The sequence below is a fragment of the Dromiciops gliroides genome, chromosome 2 (genome assembly GCF_019393635.1).
Source record: "Dromiciops gliroides isolate mDroGli1 chromosome 2, mDroGli1.pri, whole genome shotgun sequence".
NCBI lineage: Eukaryota > Metazoa > Chordata > Mammalia > Microbiotheria > Microbiotheriidae > Dromiciops > Dromiciops gliroides.
The window spans coordinates 213,690,078-213,716,047 of NC_057862.1; the positions used below are offsets into that span (position 1 = coordinate 213,690,078).

At 40.9% G+C, this 25,970-nt stretch overlaps 1 protein-coding gene across 1 annotated transcript in view; it reads left to right on the plus strand.

Annotated features, from left to right (window-relative positions):
- The first annotated feature begins 4,929 nt into the window (after positions 1-4,929).
- Positions 4,930-25,970, plus strand: part of OTUB2 (OTU deubiquitinase, ubiquitin aldehyde binding 2) — a 42,245-nt gene continuing 21,204 nt past the window's right edge. Inside the window, exon 1 of the mRNA XM_043986249.1 lies at positions 4,930-5,068. Within this exon, the coding sequence (XP_043842184.1) occupies positions 5,066-5,068 (3 nt within the window). The 5' untranslated portion in view covers positions 4,930-5,065. The remainder of the gene's footprint in view (positions 5,069-25,970) is intronic.

Consider the following 25,970-nt stretch of genomic DNA (forward strand, 5'->3'; position numbering starts at 1 on the left):
TCTAGCAAATGAGTTTGTTACTACAAAACAAAGGGAAATGAGCCAACACTAGAAGAGACAAAGGACCCTGAGTAATGTGTTGGAAATATGGAATACCAACACACACTGTTCCTGATTGGTTAAAAAAATAAATGGGAAATATGAAATCAGAATTTTCTGTATGCACAACAAAAATAATGGGTAGAGTAGAAAACCTGGAATAAGAGATAGCAAGTCTCACCAAAGAAACAAGCAAAAACAATGAATGCAAATATACAGAAACAAACAACAATCTAGAAGAAAAGCAAAAAATAATAACATTAAAAGAAAATATGATCAAAGCAAGCAAAACATCCTGATTTGTTTTTTGGTAATAAACATTTTAATTTAAAGTTTTGAGTTCCAAATCCTATCCCTCATTCCCTCCCTACTCCCCCCCTCCCTGAGCTGGCAATCAATCAGATACAGGTTATACATGTAAAACCACAATATTCCCTCACATTTATATCCCCTTATATCTTGGCTAGGCATTGTCTAATTGACAAGCATACCTATAGTTTCCAATCCTTTGCTACCACAAAGAGAGCTGCTATAAATGTTTTTGTACATATGGGTCCTTTCCTTGATTTCTTTGGGATATAGATTTAGCAGTGATATCACTAGGTTATTTATAGCCATTGATAGCATTTGATTTCTTCCTCTGAAAATTACCTATTCATAGCCTCTGATTATTTATTACTTGAGGTATGTCTCTTATTTTTATAAATTTTACTCAGTTTTCTACATATCTTAGAAATGAAATGTTTATCAGAGAAACTTACTGCAAATAATTTCCTGTTTGGTTTTATTTGTACAAAAAAAAATGTTTTTAATTCTATATAATCACAATCACCCATTTTACTGCCTGTAAACTTCTCTACCTCATATGTGATCATGAACTTTTCTCTTATCCATAGATCTGACAGATAATTTCTTCCATATTCTTCTAATTTGCTCATGATGTCACCCTTTATATCTAAATCATGTACCTATTTGGAGCTTATCTTAGTATGATATGGTGTGAGATGTTGGTCTACACCTAATTTCTGCCAGATTGTTTTCCGGGTTTCCCAATAATTTTTATGAAATAGTGTTTTCTTGCTCTAGTAACTTAAATCTTTGGGTTTATCAACACTACGTTATTATGCTCATTTGGTCCTGTATATTGTGTACCTAGTCTATTTCACTGATCAGCCTCTCTATTTCTTATCCATTACCAAGCTGTTTTGACAATTATGACTTTTTAGTATAATTTGAAATCAGGTACTTCTAAGTCTCTTTCTTTCCAATTTTTTTCATTGATTCCCTTGATATTCATGACCTTTTATTCTTCCAAATGAATTTTGTTATTATATTTTCTAGCTCTATAAAGTAGTCCTTGGATAGTTTGATTGATATGCACTGAATAAACAAATTAATTTAGGTAGTAGTGTCATTTTTATTATATTGGCTCAGCCTATCCACAAGAAATTAATATTTCTCCCGTTATTACTATTATGCCTTTGTGTAAAGAGTGCTTTGTGATTGTGTTCTTAAAATTCCTGTGGATGTATTGGCAGGTATTATATATTGTCTATAGTTATTTTGAATGGAATTTCTCTATCTCTTCCTGATAGATTTTGTTGGTAATATATAGAAATGCAGATTATTTATGTGGGGTTTTATTTTACATCCTACAATTTTGCTTAAGTTGTTAATTGCTTCAGTGAGTTTTTCTGATTAAGTCCCTTCTTTTCTTCAAGGTCCAACTCTCTTATATTTACTTCATGACACCTATAAGGTATCACAATATTTTCTCTACATGTGATGGTATTCTCTATCTCCTTTAATTTTTTATAGCTTTACTAACTTTCTCCTTTACACTAATCACATTCTCCCTTATATTTTGGCCATATTTGTCCTTGTCCTCCCCATTAGATTATAAGACACTTGAAAGCAAGACCTGCATCATGTATATTTGTATAACCTATAGTACTAGTCAGACACAAGGAAGGCATACTAAGGAACAAAGTTGTGCTGATAGAATAGAATCATTTGGTATTTCACAGTTTATGAACTAAAGAAGAGTTGAGTATTAAATGGACAACATTGCTTTTTCCCCCCTCCTCACATCAGAGGGGAAACATCACAAAAAGTGGGAGGGGCTGAATGAGGAGGCTCAGGATGAGATTTTTCAAACTGGGGTACTGCACTGCAGTGGGAGAAATTTCATTTGCAGTTTTGCTTGAGGTTGAAGATGTGAGTCAAGAAGTCTGTTGAAGAGACAAATGGAAATGGAAAAGGATATAAATAGGGAATGGCATAGAGGTGGTTAGCTTAAGGGAGTTGCATTCCATGTCTTGTTGACATAAATTAACATCAGCAAAATGGTATTACTAAAGAGGTGGGCCTTTGCTTTCATGGGAAACCTGGATTCATTAAAGGAGATTTGCAATTTCCCATAAGCAATCAAAGTTTTGGCTTTCTTCCTCCTATTCAGTTCTGGGTACAATTTATTGTCCATCTCTACTGTACCGGATGTACATCCTGTTGGACAAGCTCTTTAGTGAGTCAATCCAAATGTAGGTTGAAATTTGGGCACTAGATATTCTTCCTACACCGGATCTTTCCTGTATGGATGGCTAGGATGAAGTACTTTGAGTGATTACAGATTTCTTTCAATTCTTCTGCAATTTATAAAGGTTTGATTCAATCAGCATAACATCATTCACAAACAGGAATACCTAGAGGACCTCAACAACTGTAGAGAATTCCTCTTTACTCTGGACTCTTTGCTGAATCTATTTCATCCCAATTGTAAATACCTTGGCTAATTTGACCAAAAAAAAAAAAAAAAAAAAGGAAAATGAGAAATATAGGAGATGTAGGAAAATTGAAACACTAATACATTGTTGGTGGAGTTGTGAACTGATCCAACCATTCTGAAGGGTAATTTGAAACTATGCCCAAAGGGCTATAAAACTGTGCATACCCTTTGATCCAGCAATACCACTGCTGGGTCTGTATCCCAAAGCAATCATAAAGAAGGAAAAAAGGACCCACATGTACAAAAATATTTATAGCAGCTCTTTTTGTGGTGTCAAAGAATTGGAAATTGAGGGGATGCCCATCAACTGGGAAATGGCTGAACAAATTGTAGTATATGAATATGATGGAATACTATTGTGCTATAAGAAATGATGAGCAGGTGGATTTCATAAAAACCTGGAAAGAGTTACATGAACTGATGCTGAGTGAAGTGAGCAGAACCAGGAGAACATTGTACACAGTAACAGCAGCATTGTGTGATGATCAACTGTGAAGGACTTGGCTCTTCTTAGAAATTCCAAAGGATTTATGATGGAAAATGCTCTACACATCCAGAAAAATAACTATGGAGTTTGAATGCAGATCAAAGTATATTATTTTCACTTTATTTGTTGTTATTTTTTCTTTCTTGTAGTTTTCCCCTTTTGTTCTGATTCTTCTTTTACAACATGACTAATGTGGAAATATGCATAAGATGATTGTACTGTATAACCTATATCACATTGCTTGCTGTCTGCAGGAGGAGGGAAGGAGGGAGAAAAAAATGGAACTCAAAATATTACAAAAATGAATGTTGAAAACTATCTATATAGGTAATTGGAAATTAAAATAAAATACTACCAAAAAAAAAAAAACAGTTGTAAATACCTTCAGCGATCATACATCTCTGTTTTATGTTTCACCTGTTGTTATTATCACAGGGTCATTGAACTGGGTTGTTTCTGTTTTATCTTTACTATATATATCTTTGTTTTGGTGTAATAGCTATGTGGGGAACAGAGGAAGGATATATTTGAGAAGATGGTATAAAAACAAAAACATAATCAATAAAAAAGTTTTTAAAAGATTAAAAACAGCAATCATTTTTCTTTTTTGTTGTAGTTCTTTCCAACTACAATGTTGTAGTCCTTATGTATAAGCAGTATCCTGCTCATAGTTTCATGCTTCCCACTATTCCAGAAAACATAAATCACACTGCAACGAAAAAGACAATGAAATCCAGAAACCTGAGTTCAAAAGTATTAGCACTATCGATAACCATTGAGCACACAGAACTTAGCCTAAAGGAGGCTAGGTTCAATAAATGTCTGTTGAAATGTTGTATGGTACCCTGATAAAAGAGTCAAGAGAAAAAAAAAATTTTAATAAAAAATAAAAATAAAGAGTCAAGAGAGACCTGGGTTTGAGTACTGCTGCTGATACTACTTTAGGAACACAGGCAAGTCACAGTAACATCTCTGAGCCTCAGTTTCCCAATCTGTAAAATGGGGGAGATAATACTTATAGCGCTATTGAATTTCACAAGAATACTATATGTGAAACCTTGTACAAGCCTTGAAAGACTATAAATGACAGCTCTTATTATTGAAAGAATGTCAATTAATACTAATTCATGAGATAGGAAGAAAAACTATAATTTGGGAATAACACAAAGCTAAATGCTAGCTAGACAATGAACTAAATACTATGGCAGCTGCAAGCTAAGTTCCTGGTCCTCTGACCTTGAGTAAACAATTTTTATGTAAACATCTTGTTTATTGAGAAATCCATAGAGTAAGAAAGCATTAACGAATTCTATCTAAAATAAACTGGAGACAACATCATTTTACATTTTATTTTTTCAAACACACAAGTTAATTCAGCTTTTCAAAATGGGACCAGTCCTTTGAGATTTAAGTCTTGTAGTTGAGGTTTCTGTCTTTTTAAAAGAGGGTGGCATTCAGTTACTGGAGGCCTAAGCATAGGCTAAAGGCAATTGAAATCCCGCCCTCTTTCTGTGACGTATACGCTTCGCGGCTTCTGATTGCAGCCTTTAGGCGTCAACCCCAGGGTGTGTATCTTACTGGGACACTGTGAAGATCTCACCTCTTGTTTGCTGAGTGGTCGGGTGTATTGCTCTACACTCCGCACCCCCAGGGGCCCCCGACCGGTCTGAACTGGAGATATCTTTCTGTGGCGCCCTCCCGCGCCGGATCTCCTTCTCCCTGGGGCGGGACGATTTCCAGAGGCTCCGGTCACTATGGTCAGTGCAATGGGTGGGAGTGGAGGGGATATGGGGTTCCCAAGCCCGGGGCGCATGTGCACACTCGAGAAAGGGGGCGAGACATAATAGAGGGGATGGAGAGGGGACTGCAGAACTCCTGGTCCATCTCCACCCCAAGCCCTTCTGGTTGAGATCCCTTTTTGCATCCAGGGCCCTCTTTCCCATCCCCCAAATCCCACCTACCCATAACCCTATTCCTCGGACCGAGGAATCTCTGAAAGGAGAAGTCCAGGGGACCCAGACGGTTCCCCGCCCATGCTCTGAACCCGGGCGCGAGGGGCTGGATGAGGGTGCCGGACATGGATGTTGGTAGTGAGTGGGAGGGCGGAGGTGGCTGGGGGGGTTGTGGGGGGAGAAGCGAGAGAAGACCCGGGCCAGGAAACCCTACATCCTGTAGCACGCCAGCCTCCCAGGGTGCCCCGCCTCCCCTTTCCATCCTCCCCCCAGAAAATGTGGCTGACCCTCCGAGAGCCCTCTGGGGAAAGAACCCTCAGTCTGGAGTCAGCTAGGAAAGTGGAGCCCCTGGGCTCGAATGGCAACCCATCTGTTTACCCCCTGTGTGACCTTGGGCAAGTCATTTGGCCCCTCAACCTCAGTTCTCTCATCTGTAAAACAGAGGGGATTGAACTAGTTGGACTCTACAGCTTCTTTTAGCTCCAAGTCCGATCCTATGAATGAATCAATTCAATAAACATACCAAGCGCCTACTGTGTGTCAGGCATAAGCTCGAAATCCTACAAAATACTCTCAAACCAGACCTTGCCCAACTAGGTTTGACTTGATGCCTTCTTTATTTGGTGTTCAGGCACCTTGTACTTTGGGGGCAAGAAAGAGACGCCTACCTCTTCCTCCCCATCGAGAGACGAGTTCAAGGGTTTGGTGCGTTGGAGCCAGGGAGGGGATGGACGATGGACGATCTGGGGAAGGGGTTACCCCTGTCCTAAACACCCTCCGCAGGAGTCTGGGTGGGTGATCCGGGAGGCATTTATCACTCGTGGCCAGCCGGGCTGCATTCCTTTATCTTTGCCGAACGTACTTCGTAGATGGGAGCCCCACTCTTCTCTCCACCCCTCCTCCGAGGGGGGCTGCAGCGGCGACAGGACAGTGCCAATACCCAGGGCAGAGGAGAGGAGGGGACTGAGGCCCAAGAGCAGGGCTGGGGGTGAGCAGGAAGAATGGAGAGAAAGGGTGTCGGATCCCTCTTTTTGCTATCCCCCTCAGCTTCTAAAGTGGGGAGAAGAAAAGAGCACTAAATGACTGTACTTCGAATCGCAAGACCCAGGTTCGAATTTCGACTTACTTGGGGGACTTTGGGCAAGTCACTTTACCCGTATGAGAATCATTTTCATCATCCGTAGAATGGGGAGGCCTGGATGTTTTCTAAGGACTCCTCCAACCCTAAATCTTAGCCTGTGAATGGGTCAGCCCATGAGGTTGTCTCCAGCCAGACTCTCTAGCCTTGGGGGATTGGGGGACGGGGTGGCTCTGGGCTCAGGGGCACGGTTCAAGCTCTGGTACATTCCAAGCCCTGCCCTGGCGTGAATCTGAGTAATCGCGTGCCCAAAGAGTCAGTCACCCAAGCTGTTTGCTGTGGGACAGACAGAACTGATGGTACTGCCCTGGGGGTAAACTAGTCACCCTGCGCCTGACCAAGGCTTGCAGTATGCTTGTCTGAGGAACTTTGAAGAAGACTTGGTGGGTGTCACGTGTTCAGCTTGAGTCAGAGACCAGGGATTAAATACCATTCCTTTGTTTACAGAGATACTGAGCATTTGGGGGTGCTCTTTGAGTACCCATTCACCTGAATGGAAAACAGGAAAAAATAAGCCAGGTGGTAGGAAAGTGTATTTAATCTTCTAGCACCATCTAGTGTTTCTGGGAACTGGACTCAAGAGAACCTCAGCTTGACTCAGCTAGAGTTTAAATGACTTGCCCAGGGTCACACAGCCACTACAAGTCAAAATGGGCATTTGACCCCACTTCCTGCCTTCCTGGGCCATTTTCTGTCCACCTTGCCAGGAAGCCTCATCAGAAAAAGGCTTCTGATCTAGTATCCAGCAGCCCCTTTTCAGCACCCCACATTATAATCTCTGACACAGCCTCTGTGTGGGGAATTAGAAAGGAGAGAAGGGAAGGGAGAGTACAGGTTATGGAGAAACACAGCAAGAGGACTTACTTAAGGAGCAGCATAAACAAAGATTATATTAGGGGGAATGGGAAGTAACAAGCAGTCGCACCTGAAGTCCAAGAAGGAAGCTGAATCTTCTGTCTGCTATGGCCCTGATACAGAAGGAGGCAAGACCCCACCCAATGATAGAATTTTAGAACTAGGAAAGATGTTGGGCACCATCTCTTCCAACCCCTTCATTATATAGATAAGGAAATGAGACCTAGAGAAATGAAGTGACTTGCCCAAGGTCACACAGCTCTTAAGTAAAAGAATTTGAACTGGGTCCCCTGGATCACCAAAGCCATATACTGAAACCATCTTACAATACAGATGACCAGTAGTTCCGAGTAAATGGCAAACCATCCAGTGGGGACCAGGTGTACTTATTTAGGTTTTCAGTGGAACAATTAATTGGCTGCTATGTGTGGGGCTCTGTATGAGGTGATGAAGGAAATAAATTTAAGAGAGAATCGATGTCCTTGGGGAACTTACAGTGTAGTGGGAAGCATTCAGCCACAGTCACCAATAAAGAAGATACCATGTAAATGGATCAGAGAAGTGCTAACACTTATTTGAAGTCCAAAGGCTTCTTATTGATAGGGATCAAGGAGACTTTCTGGAAGAGTTGGCATCTGAGTTCAGTTTTAAAGGATGAATAGGAATTGAAGATGCAAAAAGGAAAAGGGAGGACATTTGCTGCATAAGGGACGTAGAAAGGCAAAGGCATGAGGGGCAGCTAGGTGTCGCAGTGGATAGAGCATTGGTCTTGGATTCAGGAGGACCTGAGTTCAAATCCAGCCTCAGACACTAGACACTTACTAGCTGTGTGACCCTGAGCCCCAATTGCCTCACCAAAAAAAAGAAAGAAAGAAAGGCAAAGGCATGGAGCAGGAAAGCACAGGATTTGTTCAAGGAATAGAATGTCTAAGTTGACTGAACTCCATCTACATTCAAGTTCTTACCATGTTCCAAGTTATTCTGCTAGGTACTGGTATAGCATGAGATAAAGCTGAAAATCTGATAGTACCAAGTTGTGGGAGGCCTTGAATTCTAGGAGACAGGGAAGGGGAAAAAAAAAGGAAGGGAGGGAATAAACATTTTTATAGCTCCTACTACACTGTAGTAAGTGTCTTTTTATAAATATTATTTAATTTGATACTCACAACAGCCCTTCAACGTTAGTACTATTATTATTCCTATTTGCAGTTGAGGAAACTGAGGCAAACAAATTAAGTGACTTATCCAGGGTCACACAACTAGTTAAGTGTTTGATTTTGGGTCATCCTGACTCAAGACCCAGTGATCCACCCACTGCATTTATTTATTTATTTGTTTGTTTGTTTGTTTATTTTTGGTGGGGCAATGAGGGTTAAGTGACTTGCCCACAGTCACACAGCTAGTAAGTGTCAAGTGTTTGAGGCCAGATTTGAACTCAGGTCCTTCTGAATCCAGGGCTGCTGCTTTATCCAATACGCCATCTAGCTACCCCCTACCCACTATATTTTAACAGAGGCAGAAACAGATTTTTCTAATTTACTCATTAAACAATAGGTAGTCACTGTAGATTTTTGGACAGATGAGAGGAATGATTTCTGGGATATTTCCTTAAGCTTTGGATGTTGTGTTTTAGAAGGCCCCTTGACAAAGTGTTGTCCAAACAAGAACAAACAGAATAATGATAAAACTCAAAACTATCTCAGAGAGATTGGTTGAAGGACTTGGCAAAGTCTTACACAGAAAAAAAGACTATTTAGAGGTAACAAAAACATCTTCAAATATTTGAAGGGCTGTCACATAATAAGAACTTAATAAATGCTGTTTCATTCACTCATCTAGGTGAAGATAGTCTATAGATATTTGAAGATGTTGGTCCAGCCCACTGTGGAGAGGTCAGGGCATTATGAAGGAGGTATAGATTTTAGGGCAGATAAGTGGTGCAGTGGATACAGTGCCAGGCCTGGAGTCAGGAAGACCTGACTTCAAATCTGGCCTCAGACACTTCCTTACTAGCTGCATGACCCTGGGCAAGTCACTTAACCCTGTTTGCCTTAGTTTTCACGTCTGTAAAATGAGCTGCAGAAGGAAATGGCAAACCATTCCAGTATCTTTGCCAAGAAAACCACAAGTGGGGTCATGAAGAGTCAGATATAACTGAAACCGATGAACACCACCAGCAACATAGATATAGGAGTCATTTGCCTAGAGGTGATAGTTGAAAGTGAATTTGATTGCCAAGGCAAAGGAAAGAAAAGAGGTAAAAGGAAAGGATGATGCTGGTTTTTCTGTTCAATTGTACAAACATTTACTAAGCACCTACACAGAAGGCCATTGCTAGTACTATGTAACGAGACTTTTGACTCATTGTCAGTTGGACATGTCTTTGGAGAGAGTTAGCATGATAATGGGAGATAGTGTGGTGTGGTGAGAAAACCACTGTAGTTAGAGTCAGATATAATAATAAGGATAATGGTGATGTTATCTATCATTTAAATAAGCACTTTACATACATTATCTAAATTAGTCTTCACAACAACCCTATGAGGTAAATGTTCTTATTATCATACCCATTTTATAGATGAGGAAACTGAAGCTGAGAGGTTAATTGACTTGCCCAAGGTCACACAACTAGTTAAATGTGGGAGGCAGAATTCAAGCTCAGGTTTTCCTGACTCCAGATCTAGTACTCCATCCACTTAAGTACCTGGTTTCACTTCCAGACTTTTTGACATACAGTGTCTGGCACATAGTAGGTGCTTAATATATGTTTATTGACTATATGACCTTGGTCAAAAAACTTCCCCCCTGTAAGCCTTGGTTTCCTCATTTGTGAAATGAGGTGATTTAAGACCCCTTCCAACTCTAAAATTCTATTATCCTAATAGAATGTTATTCTCTTGTTCTAGAATTCTAACATTCTAGAATATTATATTCAAATAGTTTAGAATAATTGAATGGAATCAGATTGGATAATGTAAATATTCTAACTACCACCACTAGTTAGAATTTGATAGCTTTCTTCCACCAATCCATTCCTACTCTCATTTCTCCTATGTTAGGGGGTGCAGCTGAAGAACAGGAAAAAAAATACTGAAATTATAAGTATTATCCTAGAAGAAGGAAGGAGTAAAAGCATTAAGTAATTTAAAAGAAAAAAATAAAAAACACTCCCCCCAGTTTAGTAGTAAAGTGTGCCTGTGTATATAGAGGGGAAATAGATGAAGAATTTACCTATTAAGGGCAACTATGTGACATAGTGGATAGAGTGTCCAGCCTGAAATCAAGAAGACTCCACTTCCTAAGTTTAATTCTAGTCTCAGACATTTACTAGCTGTGTGACCCTAGGGAAGTCACTTAATCCCATTTGCCTCGGTTTGCTCATCTATAAAATGAGCCAGAGAAGGAAATGGTAAACTACTACAGTATCTTTGCCAAGAAAACCCAAAATGGGGTCACGAAGAGTCAGACACAACTGAAACAACTGAACAACAAAATATACCTATTAAATCAGACACTTGCTGAAAGCTGAAGGAATCCAGTTATAAGACTGAGATAGTAGCAAAGGAACTGAGTGGCTAGAAGGGCTGAATTGGTGAGTTGGCTTTGGAATATGAAAAAAACCTGAGTTTAAACTCTGCCTGTGACACATTTGGCCCTTGTGATCACAGTCAAGTCACCAGTCAGCCATTTAAGACTAAATTTTTAAATTTACATTAGTAGAGGGAATTTTCACACTGGGAGTTCCCTATACCAGTAAATGCACTCAATGATGATGTAGCAAAAGGGTCATATGGGAATTAAAACTTAAAGGCTGTCATATATTAGACTATTGTGGTGATATTATTATTATGAGTCGCACCTGGGGGATAGGTATGACTTGGAATACACTCCAATCCCTTTAATCAGCCATTATGTTATAATAGGGTTAGTCCAGTGGCAAGGTGTCATGGAAAAAATGCCATACTTTGGGCCAGGAGAACCTGAATTGCAATTCCAGCTTTGACATTAATTTGCCCTGTGACCTGTGACCCCCAGCAAATCACTTGACCTCTCTGAACTTCAAAATTATCTCATCTGTAAAATGTAGGTAGTAATACTGATATTCCCCTCCCTTGTAGGGTTGTTAGAAAAATATTTTCTAAACCTCAAACACGATATGAGTGTGACCTATTATTATTCTACCAGGCTGTGTCCTCAGGATTGAATCTGGACTAGTCAGTTGGTGTTCTCCTTAATTAACAGTTAGAGAGCCTGACATTCCCAGGGACTGAAGCTGGTCTCTCCATGAGTCATAAAGCTTGTTAGTTGGGCATCTGGCAAAGAAACCCAGGAGTCTACCTTCCAGCATACTCTTGTCCTGTCTTCTTAGAAAATAGATTGGCAGGTTTAGAGGCTTTTAGTAACCCTTTTGGGAAATATCTCTGTCCCTTTGGAACTTAAAGATATCCAGTAATTGTCTCAAATCCAAACTCTGCACTTTCATGCTAGATATCTTGGCAGAAAGATGGATGAAAAGACCTACATCTTAACAGAGGAAACATACGAGATCACACACAGGTTGGACAAAGATTCAGGACCAGAAATCAGCCTTAGTTATGACTCCTGAGGAGTTGATAATACAAAGACTTTAGAGCCAGGTTCACAAGACTGACTCAAAGGCTTGTGATGATGTGCTGGCCCTACAGCTGGAGGAGGATGCAAGAGGTTCTGTGAGGGGAAAAAAAAGTCCAGCTGGGCCCGGTTTTTCAGACATACAGTATTTGAAAATTACAAAATTGAGAAATCGAGGGACTATTTGAATGACCAGTTGAGTCTTCCATTTAATAGCTAATAAAGCATTGATATAGTGCTTTAAAGCTTACCAAATGCTTTAAGTACTCATCTCATTTGACCCTCATAAAAGCTCTGTGAGGTAAGTGCTGTTATTATCCCCATTTTACAGAGAAGGAAACTAAGGCTGAGGGAGGTTAAGTGACTTGCCCAGGGTTACACAGTTAACAAGTATTTGAGGCAGAATTTGAATTCAGATCTTCCTAAAGCTAAGACCAACAATCTTTCCATTATACCATCTAGCTACCTCACTATTCACCCAAGGAGGCTTTTATATGAAGTAAACAAAGGCTCCAAACCTAGGGAATTTAAATGGATAGTTTTAGATTACTGCCACTTGAAGATCCATTAATTGGGAAATGAAAAATATCTTAGAGAGTGTTATACAGGGTATCCCAAGATACTGCACTTTAAAGCTATTAAAGCTTTTAGCTATCAGCATTTTAAGTTATTTAAAACTCTAAACTTCACTAAGACTTTTGGGACATGTCAATGGGAAATAATTCAACCTACCAAAAACAAAATGTTTCATATGCAGCTTGTCTGGAATGTACCAGATGCGACCAGAAAATGAGGACACTAGTAATATAAAGGACTCGGTTAGCTTAATGATTGGAAATATTAGAAGGAAGATATAAAATGTTTCCATATATATTTACCAGTGTGACATAACAGTAAAAAAAAAAAAAAAGGCAAAGTTGACTTTGGATCACATTAAGGGAGGCATAATGTCTTAATGTTATCTGCTCCCGTCAGACCACATCTCTGCTCAGTTTTGAATGCCACAGTGAGAAGGACATTGACTAATTGTCAATGAGGACATCCAAAGGTGAAGGTAGGGAAGAATAAACAGGATGACAAATGGATCCAAGATTGTGCCATATGAAGATTGAATGAAGGGAGTGGTGCCATTTAGCCTTGAAAAGAAAAGAGTTGGTCAAGACATTAGAGCTGCATTTAAATGTTTGAAAGTTGTTAAGGGCTAAAATTCTAGCTAAACTGTCTAAAATATCTAATGAGTGGTCGCCAATAAATTATAAACTTTAGCAAGAGTTAGACTTTTAAGCATTTATTAAGGAGAATAAGAATTTGGTAAAGAGAGAGAGAAAAAGGCCTAGATTCCTATCTATTAAAGGGAGAGCACATTTCTAGCTCCGCTCTCCACCAGAGTCCAGAGGAAAGAGAGCGAGACTGAGCGCCAGTCTCTTCCTTCCTCCTCCCACTAGCCCGCGTCACTTCCTGACTCCTGGTCTTGCCCTCAAAGACCTTCCCTTCATGGGCAGAACTCCTCTACAGTAAGTATCCAGCAGGTGGCCTCATTCCAATCGTTACAGTCCCCCCTGTTGTTCCTCAAGAAACAAAATGTTTCCTTGACGGAACAGTAAAAACAATATAATAACTATTGCTAACTAATAATATGTGAACAACAATATAGAAAAGGAAGAGAGGAAAGTTTTGTCCAGAGGGGCGATTTTTTTTTTGTCCTCATGAACCGACGCTTTGACATTAGTCTTGCAAAGGGAGGGCCTCTGCAGAGAATACATGTTACAGATGGTGTATATTATAACAGAAAGAGAAAAAAAACCAACAAAAAGAACAAATCAAAACTGTTCATTTAAAGTCTCTGAAAGTCTTTTCTCAGATTTCCTCTAGGTGTAGTCGTGGAATGGAAGTCTTTTCAGGGGTTGATGTGTGGATGCTGGTAATCAGCCAGGAAAATTTCCTACAAAATTGAGCTTAACACAACTTTAAAATAGCTTTGTCAATAATCAAATCAAACAATGAAAGTTCTCAAAAACATGTCTAAGGGAATTCAGAATCTTAGTTGTTACACATGAAACATATAATAAAACAAAAATTGAACCATTCTTTAAAACAGCAGGTGGCCTCATTCCAATCGTTACAAAGTGCTATCATGTAAAAGAGGATTTTTGGTTGGTACCAGAAGACAAAACTAGGAACAGTGGATGGAAGTTAGAGGCAGATTTTCTTTTTTTTTTTGGTGAGGCAATTGGGGTTAAGTGACTTGCCCAGGGTCACATAGCTATTAAGTGTCAAGTGTCTGAGGCCGGATTTGAACTCGGGTCCTCCTGACTCCAGGGCCAGTGCTCTGTCCACTGTGCCACCTAGCTGCCCTAGAGGCAGATTTTTGTTTCTGTGAGAGGAAAAATAGCCTTACCTCAAGGTGGCCAAAGGTAGAATGGGTCATCTCAGGAGGTAGTGGGTGCCTCATTACTAGAGGGCTTCAAGGGGAGGATGCATAATCACTTGTAGAAGGGATTTCTCTCTTTTTAGCTGTGGGTTGGACTACCAGATTTCTGAGGTACCTTCCAATTCAAGTTTTCTATGATTCTGTCACTGGAAATTATGCATTGGTTGAATTAGAAACATTTGTACTTTAGTTGTTTGGAATGTAGGAAGTATTATCCCATAAGAATGAATGTAATATATAGTGGTTAGTTTCTTTTTTTTCTTTTTTTTTTTTTTAGTGAGGCAATTGGGGTTAAGTGACTTGCCCAGGGTCACACAGCTAGTAAGTGTTAAGTGTCTGAGGCCGGATTTGAACTCAGGTATTCCTGACTCCAGGGCCGGTGCTCTATCCACTGCGCCACCTAGCTGCCCCTATAGTGGTTAGTTTCTTAAGTTAGCCCACAACAGTCTATTTTACCCAGAGTGAGTGAATGAATGAATGAATGAATGAATGAGTGAGTGAGGGAGTGAATGAATGAATGAATGTTAAATGTTTACTATATGCCAAGCAATGTGTCAAGCTCTAAGACTATAAAGACAGGCCCTGCCCTCAAAGAACTTACGTTTGCCTGTTAGAACAAGATAACATATATAGGGCAAAGGTAGCCATGGAAAGATGTTTCATTTTGGAAAGTTACAGAGTTAATAAGTAGAGCCAAAAGAGAGTAGACTGACCCTTTCTAGGAGCATTGACAGAGGTAATTTGATCCCCTTTCCAGAGGAAAGGGGACTGAGGGGAGAGGTGGATATTCCTGGAGGTATGGCAGCTATTGAAGAAATAGCCACAAAGAATGGCTAGAGTTAAGCCTAGATATAGTAGCAACCATCAATCAGGATAGTGGGGATCTAGAGCATGAACTCCTGTATGGAAAGATTTCAATCCTCCAGAGCATGGTTTCTGGTCAGCATAGCATCTGTGTAGAAGATTGCCCAGGGAGTGATATATGCTAAAGCTGGGCCTAGATGTATTGAGTAACTAAGGCAACCATTAGCTCAGTGATGTACCAGTGGGGAAGGAGAGATACAGCACTGTACTAATAATACTATCAGGATTATATCAGGAAACATCAGAAGTCCATCCACTGAAGAAGCTGCTTTCTGCCTGTATCAGGAGCCCCTGTGGACATCCGAGGACATTTCTAAAGTAGGCAAGTAAAGGGAAGAATGTACAGGGCCTCTAGCATATGGGCTGAAGAGGAAGGAGCAGGATTTCTAGTAACTTCCAGGGCAAACAGATATTTTGCTGAAATTGTTCCAGGAGAAAAAAAAAAGGTAGAAGCTTGGGTTAAAGGGGGTCAGGGAGGTATTAAGAATGAGTGGATAATAGCTATCTGTTTATATAGATTCTTCAGAAACTGTGTCATCTGAGTAAAGGGACTGCCCAAATTTCAGTTCCTGTTCAGAAAGCTAATAACAGGGTCAGCTAGGTGGCGTAGTGGATAAAGCACCGACCCTGGATTCAGGAGGACCTGAGCTCAAATCAGGCCTCAGACGCTTGACACTTACTAACTGTGTGACCCTGGGCAAGTCACTTAACCCTCATTGTCCCGCAAAACAAAACAGAAAGTTAATAACAACAGTATTCATCACCAGTAATCCAAATTGGATTTCCTAAGAGCTGCCATCTCCAACCCTCCCAACTGCCTTCCAAGCCACCACACCTTTGGGAGATGTCCTTCAACACTCTTCTACCCATATCCCTGACTTTGGGACCCAGCTCAGTGTCTTTCTCACCAAACCTTCCACCCCCATCATCATTGGAGCTTTTAGCGTCTACCTTTCTCACCCTTCTTATACTCTGTCCTCATGCATTTTGTAGTTGTTGGGTTTTTATTTTTTGATGGACTGTCTCTCCCATTTCTTCTTAATTTTTGTTATTACTACATAAAAATACTAATGATTTGGAGGGATTTATTGGCTTACTATCTTTGCGACTTTGGGCAAATGAGTTTTCATTTATTTTGCTTTCCTCTTAGCATCCATCCCCTACTAGTCTATTCTGAACTCCTATTTTTGGGATATGTTACTTATAACTTCTATATTGTCTTTCTTTCCCTTAGGAGAGATAGAGCTTCTAGGGTACCAATTGGAGCTCCGTCCTCTGCCCCATTTCTGCCTCATCTTCCCTTCTCTTTGTATATATTTTACTTTTTTGTTAAATGCAGATTCTTCCATGAATTCTAGCCTGATTCCTCAGAAAGAGTGAGGGGAGTTTTGGGCATGTAGGATAAAAGCTATGAAGGGGAAGAAGGATTAGAAAGCAGTCTCACTCTAGAAGGGGAAATGGAAGAGATTTGTTAAAGAATGATGCCATGGGGGCACCTAGGTGGCTCAGTGGATAAAGCACCAGCCCTGGATTCAGGAGTATCTGAGTTCAAATCTGGCTTCAAACACTTGACACTTACTAGCTATATGACCCTGGGCAAGTCACTTAACCTTCATTGCCCCCCCCCAAAAAAAAAAAGAATGATGCCATGGTGAAGGAAGGTCTGTGTCTGTGGCGAGAGCCCCTGGATTCTCAAACTTTAAAATGGGTATTAACTTGGGGTGGGTGGCCACAATTAGCAGGCTATCTTCTCCAAACAAAGGTTGCAATTCCCTCGACTGCATCTACCCTACAAGAAGGCAACCAGCACTCAGTGGTCTTACAAGCAGTGAGAACAGGGAACAGACAGGACTAGCCAGGCCTTATGTCTCAGGATCCAAAGCAACCTCCACCATTTGGCATGCTTTCTTCATAAATTGATATTTCTAGGAATGAAACATGTTCCCACAAAAAACAAAAAAGAGGAGAGCAAAGTAAATGAAGACTGATTTGCCCAAAGTCACAAAGAAAGTAAGCTATGGGACTGTGCATACCCTTTGACCCAAGTAATACCACTACCAGGTTGGTATCCCAGAGATTATAAAAAAGGGAAAAGTACCTACATGTACAAAAATATTCATAGCAGCTCTCTTTGTGGTGACAAAGAATTGGAAATCAAGGGAATTCTCATCAATTGGGGAATGGCTGAACAAATTGTGGTATATGAATGTCGTGGAATACTGTTGTACTTTAAGAAATGATGAGCAGGCAGATTGCAAAAAACCTGGAAAGACTTAAGTGGACTGATACTGAGTGAGATGAGCAAAATCAGGAGAACATTGTACACAGTAACAGCAACATTGTGTGATGATCAACTGTGATAGACTTGATTCTTCTCAGCAATACAGTGATCCAAGACAATTCCAAAGGACTCATGATGGAAAATGTTCTCCACATCCAGAAAAAAGAACTGTGGATTCTGAATGCAGATTGAACCATACTCTTTCTACTTTTTGTTTGTTTGTTTTTTCTTTTTTGAAGTTTTCCCCTTTTTTTCTGATTCTTCTTTCACAACATGACTAATGCAGAAATATGTTTAATGTAATGGTATATGTAAAAAAAAAAAGACTCAGCATTTAAATCAGACCTTATCTCAAGGCAGCGTGGTAAGAGTGCTGGACTCGACGTCAAAGAACCTAGATCTTGGTCCTGGCCCTGCTCTCTACCTGTATGACCTTGAACAACTCACCAAATTCCAAATCTATAAGAATTGGGAAGCTAGGCTACATAATCTCTAAGGTTAATAGAACCCTCATATGAATAGGCAATCAGTCAATCTGTTTGTATTTATTAAGCACCAACAATGTGTCAAGCACTGTGCTAAGGCAGATTTCAGTGTGTGTAGGAGAGGGAGTTAGCAAAAGGAATGGGGAAAATATCTATGAACCTAACTGTTTCCAATCTCCTTTTAACTTTTTTTTTTTTTTTTTGCGGGGCAGTGAGGGTTAAGTGACTTGCCCAGGGTCACACAGCTAGTAAGTGTCAAGTGTCTGAGGCCGGATTTGAACTCAGGTACTCCTGAATCCAGGGCCAGTGCTTTAGCCAGTGCGCCACCTAGCTGCCCCAATCTCATTTTAACTTAATTTATTTCCTAACAAACTTTTCCCTCCATGTGGTTACTAGCTTGGCATTTGGAGGTGAGAAGCTCCTCCTGGAAGTTTGCCCTCAAAGCATCCTACTCATTGAAAGGTATTGGTGACTGGACTGAGACCAGAAGTCATGAAAGTGCTCTTTCAGACTTCAAGGAAGGGAGGTGAAGCGGTCATATTTTAGTGTGGGCTTTGGGTCATGTTTGGGTAGCTCCAGGAGCTAATCCTGGCAACTGTGGAAGCAAAAGACTTTAGCCTCAGAGAGAGCTAAACTCCCTCATGGTTGGTTTTGTGTAAATTTAACCCAGGCCTCTCACTTACTAGCACAGTAACCCTGGGATCACTTCATCATCGCTTTTACATCACAGTTATCTAATCTCTTAAACGGAGATAATAATGTTTGCATGATTTACCTCATAGGTTGTTTAAAGCATTTTGTGAACCTTCAAAGTACTATTATAAAACAATATTATTTATCTATCTATCTAGTTATTTGCCTCTATGCACTTTGCAGGCAAGCCCTGCTTGATTTTATCTTTTTGCCTCTTATATTAATTGGTATTTCCTGTTAAATAGCATGAGGATGTAATTAGCAGTCACTTGAATGACCTAGTCTCTGTCTACTTTTCCATAATTATATATTTTATTATTATTATATTGAACTTTAAGTCTTGCAAAATGTTTTTACATATGTTAACTCATTTGATCTTCACAATATCTTTGGGAGATAGGTACTTTATTATCTCTATTTTTACAGATGAGGAAACTGAGGCACAGAGAAGTTAAGTGAATTGCCCAGGGTTACATAATTAGTAAGTGTCTGAGGCAGGGTTTGAACTCAGGTCTTCCTGACTTCAACTTCTGTGCTCTATCCATTGCACTGCTTAGGTCCTCCAGACTCTGAGGCCCCAGGTTTGCTGAAAGGAGAAAATCATGGGATCATAGGATTAAGAGCTTCTGGGAAGGACTTTAGACTAACAAGCCTAACAAGCAGAAGTCTTCTGCCCAAAAGCACTCTTCATACCAGTTTATCCTGGAGACCCTTCTGTTCTCCCAAATGAATTGGAGCTCCTCATTTTATAGTTGAGACGAGAAGCCCCATCAAATGGAAGTGATTTGCCCAAATTAACATAGCTAGTAAGTGGCCAAGCTAGTTTTTCAAATGTGGTCCTTCTAATTCTAAATCCAGTTTCTCATAGTACTAATCTGTGGTTTAGATTCCTCTGAAAGGCAGACGTACCTTGGGGCTTCTGTATAAGCCATCCCCTTCCCATAGCCTGCACCATCAAAGCAATTCCCTGCTTCTGCTCTCCAAGCAGAATGTTTTACAATAACTATATAGGTGATCAAGGAGAATGCTGAATCAGGAAATCTTCTTTCTCTAGAATGTTTAATCCCTGAACTCTCAAATTTGGGAACTATTCAACTTGGGCCAAAGGGGGCATGTACATTTTTGCTTCTGCCTTGTGCACTTTCAGTATACTCAGGAGCCTCAGCAGGGTTTCTGAGACCCTTTGGGGGAAGGGAAATTAAAACTGTTTCAATAATAATACTAAGTAATTTCAATGTCTAATATGGTAAATATCAATAGATATAATCCACATAAACAAAAGCTCTTTGGAAGGTCCTCAATAATTTTTAAGAATGTAAAGGGGTCCTGAGACCAAAAAGTTTGAGAACCATTGTTTTAGAGGAACCCCCTCAGGCCTGATGGCTATGGTCCATTGAGCTGGGAACATCTTTGACTCAGTATCCCTCCTCTTTCACTATATGTAAACACATGTCCACCTCTGCCATGTGCTTTTGTCATGATTCACTGTCAACTGCTCCTGGGAGGAGGAAACTATACCTGGAAATAGACCTTCTTCCCCTTTCCCCTTCTCCTCTATTATACATTAGTTTATTTCTCAAGTCTAAGAGGAGGAAGAGAGGAAAAAAGGCCTAGATATTCCAAGCTTGATTTTTAGGATGGAGGGATAAGAACCTATCCCCAAATCTCTGTCATCCCATCATCTGGAGTCTCCTGCAATACATGCTCCTATTCCTTGGGGATACCCCTGAGATGCCTCCAAACGAAAAAGTCCATGCCCTGTAATTTCATCAAGTTAATTGACCATGAGTTCCCAGATCAACCCCTTACATGGAGGCTCCTCTCCCTACCAATTAACCTTGCACTTACTCTGTATCTATTCCCTGTGTCCCTGTGTGCATGTTGTTGCCTGCCCCAACCGAATGTATGCTCCTTGAAATCAATTTCATCTCTGTCTTTGTATCCCCCAAACCTATCTCTGTAATGATGTACCACAGCCTGGCATATGAGTGCTCAATAAACTTTGCTTTGTGGAATTGAATAGCAACAAATGCATGCTGAATTTCTTTAAAACTTGTCAAAAATCCGTTTTAAATTCCCCCTTTTAATTTGTTTTTGATACTTTTATTTTGTATAATAGCAAATCCTTTCTTTAGAGATAGCAGAGGTTAAACTTAAGCCCATCTTAGGTCAGAGTTTATCACCAAATCTGAATTAGGGGAGGCCCAAGAAATGCTACAAATTATTCATGTTATGCTATGTTAAAGGTTCTCTGGGTTTAAAGCATTTGTTTGTAGTTGATCTGATTTGACTCAGTTTTAAAGGTCAGACCTGGCCCAGGCTGGTCTGGTGGTTCATTATGTGGACTGAAATGAAATAAACCACTCATGGACCAGCTAATAGTTAACAAAAGGAAGTTTACTTAGCCATTACATGGAAAGTATATTCAGCAAGGCTACAGAACCGGTTTAGGTTGCTGTAGCCCAACCTGTCTCTGTATGAGAATGTGTCTATTCAGTAGGTGGTATTGGATCAGGGTGTCCTAACTTGATGAGTGATGGGCCATCTACTAAGCTGAAGGGTGCTGACTCTTTATGGGCTGTCTTTTTTATGTACTAGCCAACTGGAAAGCCACAATAGCTTGGACCTTATCCTCCTAGACCAAGTCTCTTGAATAGCTGCCTTGCCTTTTAGGGGAAAAAAAAAACTAACCTAGCCTAGATGTCAGGGAACTTAGTAGGAATTGTCCTTACCACCCTTTCCTGGCAACGTTCTAAAGATTTTCCAGAACACCTGCTTCTACTTACATGGATGCAAGCAGCACTATAGGAAGAACTTATTTCTGGTAAAAGTAGAAAATAAAAAGGAAAGGAAAAAAGAAACACAAGTACCAAATAGTAGTCCCAGTGTGACAGAGGGCAAAGGTCTGAAATCCCAGCCTGAATTGCCCTGCTTCAGCAGGACCAAGTCCCAGATCCATGATGCAATGAGTGATACTGGGGACAGTTCACAGTGGATCGATCTCCTTGATTGGGAGCAGCACCAAGAACATCTGGACAACAAATTAGATGATGATGTTTCCACCACAGTAACTGATCCTCATCACAGATCAGGGTCATCAGTAGTAAGGTAGCTAACAGGTCATTCATTACCCTTTTGTATAGAGTCTGCCTAAGTGCTCACATCAGCACTAAGACTCACCCTGTCCTTTCCTAGGGTGATGCTGGTTCATCAAAGACATGGCTTCTGATAGGTGGGACACCTGACCCAGTCAGGAACATGATGACAAAGATATTCTTTCTCAGGCACAGACCTTACAGAGATGGGGAAAGAGGGTGAATTTCCAAGTTGGTGGCAAGTTAATGATGATTCAGAATAGACTAGCATGAAGAGCCACTTTGGGAAGACCTAGCTACCTACCCCATCCATAAAATTGGGGGAGGGCAGTCCTGTGGTCCCAAGCCTTCTATAACACAACATCGTGGTCCCCCTGTCTATATTGGAAATGGATCCACTCCCCCTCCTCTGTCTTTCTCAGAAAAGCATTAACCTGATTATTTAGTTCAGCAGGGAACATATGTCTCTAATGGGTATTAACATGCCCACAGTCAACACTGTAAAATTGTATTGGTGGGGCAGCTAGGTGGTGCAGTGGATAGAGCACCGGCCCTGGAGTCAGGAGGACCTGAGTTCAAATCTGGCCTCAGACACTTATTACTTACTAGCTGTGTGACCCTGGGCAAGTCACTTAACCCCAATTGCCTCACCCAAAACAAAATAAAATTGTACTGGCTAATTGTATTATAAAGCATTGTAAAATTACTCCACTGGTCTTCACCCTAATGGTGAAGTCCCTTTCTTTCCAGGCCACAGAACCTGTGATCAGACTCATGGCCACTTTCCACCAATCAGTGGGCCCTCAAAGCCCTCTCACACGTTAGCCATGCAGTTCATAACTCAGCCCACACTGGGAGAACTTTCCAGAACCACCATTGCTTAGGGTATCCCCCTTTACCTGATTAATGGCTACAAATGTCCACTTTCACATGTTTCTTCTTACATTTAGAGGCAATGGAGAACAAGCAAAAGTATTCCTCAGGAGCCAAGTCGTCATAGGGGCCTGTTGGGATAGTGGAGGAGGCAGGGTGTCAAGGCTAGGGAAGAATTATAACTTGTTCATGAAGGGTATTACTATCCAAGGGGTCATGACAAGCATTTTCATTTAGTAACAGAGGCTTCCCGTGCCTAACTTATCTTGTAAGAGGAACCTCGTTTTAGATGTTTGGTGTCTAGAACCTAATTGGTGCCACCGATCAAATTAGGCAGACTTATAGGTAACTTATTAAATGGGAACTATCAGTAAACCCAGGTGGGAAATGCGGGTTCTCTGAAATTCAGAGAATTCATTAAGCTTCTGGGCTTCCTTTTTTTAGAATGTGAAGAAGTGAGCATAAATAATTTGTTCTGTACTGTGTCAAGAATCATCTGGAATCTCCCCACCCACAGTATGCCTCATAATTTGATTGCACAGGCTAGAACCTGGATTTTCTTAGAGTTTATCTCCCATCCAATTACCCCTCATATAGGCCACCATCAGATCTAGGGTCTCTGCCATCATGGCCTTGTTTAGCTTGGTCGACATTATGTCATAAATGTAGTGGTAGGATTATATCAAAGTACTCTGGCCACCTTCATCTCCATCACAAGGGAAGAAATAGCTTTCACACCCTCATTAGGACCCAGAATAATTTCGTATTTATAACACAGGATGGCTCAAGTAAATCCAAAAGTCTCTCTACTTGGCCCTACAGTGGATAGAGCACTGGCCCTGAAGTTTCGAGGACCTGGGTTCAAATCTCACCTCAGACACTTACTAGCTGTGTGACCCTGGGCAAGACATGACCTCAATTGCCTTAAACATCTGGGGCCATCTCTAGTCATCCTGATATATATCTTGCTACTGGACCCAGATGCCTCTGGAGGAGAGAGTGAGGGTGGTGACCTTAAACAGCTCTCCCTCACTTAAATCCAATTCACTGCAAGTTATGACATCTGTCATGGTCCTCTTCAAGAATGAAGGACAAAACACAACAACAACTCCATTTAATAACTGGCATAGAGGCTGCTGTATGCTATATGCTATCCATATAGATATTAATTCTCCAAAACTCATACTCCTGGTTTCCCTTGGTAGCCTGAACTCCAATCTTCCCAGTGGGAACCAGGGTGGGAACTATGAACCTGTTGGAGGTTTCCTAACAGTAACCTAGCTGCCAGTGTCCAGCAACTCCCAAGTAGGAGTGGGGTAGGGCTTTAAAGGAAGCTTTAGGTTTCAGTGGAGCTGAAGTGCTCTTTACTATACCAGTTCTGGATCCTTTTACAAGCATCCCCATAGACCAATGATCAAGATGATCAATTACTTCCCAATCAACCCTATGTTTCAGGAAACATACCCAGAGTGTGTTAGGGAAGATGTTGCCCTGTTCAGCCATACTCAGAATTCCTATTTGCACCAGCTCTCACCTTTGCTCAGGTGACAAGTGTGGTTGTCCCAATCTCTTGCTCAAATGTCACCAGTTAGTCCACATGTATATGGTGGTGCAGCATGGGAGGCCCATAGCTAAAGCTTGTCACCCTTAGGCTAGGAGACGACTCAAGTGGTAGGATCTAATTGCCTTCCCCTCCTCTAAAGAATCTGGTCATACAGCATGAAGAGCCTGGGGTACCTGTGTGTGGTTGGGGAATGAGGCATCCGAAACCCATCTCTTTTAGGAATTTTACCCACTTCCTGATTGCCCGTGACCTTTCTGTCCCTGCCCCACAACAGCATTCCTTTCACTTCAACTCTTACCTTCCGGGCACAGTTCTAGCTTCTAGTTCTTCTAGCTGCTGAATGACTATGAAGTTTACTTTAACTTTCTTTATGCTAGTGACCCAGCTTTTCTAAGGCTGGTTAGAAATAACCAGGGGAGAAGCGGCTAGGGGGCGCAGTGGATAAAGCACCAGCCCTGGATTCAGGAGGACCTGAGTTCTAATCTGGCCTCAGACACTTGACACTAGCTATGTGACCTTGGGCAAGTCACTTAACCCTCATTGCCCTGAGGAAAAAAAAAAAGATTAAAGGGACCTCTAAAATATTGGGGGCAGCTAGGTGGCACAGTGGATAAAGCATCAGCCCTGGATTCAGGAAGACCTGAGTTCAAAACCAGACTTAGACACTTGAGTCTTACTAGCTGTGTGACCCTGAGCAAGTCACGTAACCCTCATTGCCCTGCAAAAAAGAAAGAAAGAAAGAAAGAAAGAGAAGAAAGAAGCAAGAGATCTCCTCTTTGTATATACTTTCTTTAACATCTACTGTGCTAATCTCTTCCAGTCAATGTAATTTTAATCTCTGTCCCATTGACTGAGTTTGCCTTTGGTAACTACAGAGTGCCCACCTCCTCTGTGGATTCAAATTCTGATTGTTCTGTTTACTACCTGTGTAACTTTGAGCAAATTACTTGACCTTTCTTGACTTCAGGTTCCTCTTTTGTAACATGAGAGGGATGAACTAGACCCCTTAGATCCATTCCAGCTCTAAATTTATTAAAATAAATAACATTATATTGGGGATTCCTTTTTAGCATGAGTTGGGTTGGATGGCTGCTAAGACCGCTTCCAACTCAAATTCCATGATTCCTATGAATTTCACTTTTCTACTTGTATTGGGATTGACAAGGTCTACTACAGTAGGGTCAAACTCAAATAGAAACATATCCCTGGACAGCTAGGTGGCACAGTGGATAGAGCACCAACCCTGGAATCAGGAGGACCTGAGTTCAAATATGGCCTCAGACACTTAACACTTACTGGCTGTGTGACCCTAGGCAAGTCACTTAACCCCAATTGCCTCACCAAAAAAAATTAAATAAAAACATATCCCTGTGAGCTGCGTATTAACCTAGAAAACCACAAGTTAACATTATCTATATTGTATTATATTTTTATATGTTTTATTAAACATTTTCCAATTACATTTTAATTTGGTTCAGGATGCACTCAGGAGTTTTGTGGGCCTCATGTCTCTTTGGGTGTTGAGTTTGGCATGTCTAGTAGAGCTAGGTTGCGAAACCATATTTTGCCAGTAGGGACTGCTTTCTGACCCACAGTGTAGGCTTATAGATTTAGATCTGGAAGGGACCTTTCAAGCCCTAGTCCAACCCCCTCATTTCCCTCTCCCCCTTTTTCTCATATGCACACACATACACATACTCAGTCTTCTCTCACACACATCCTTTCTCTCTCCCTTTAAAAAGCACAGAAGAATGGAGTGACTTGCCCAAGGGCACACAGATAAATAAGTAGCACAGCAGAGATTCAAACCCAGGTCC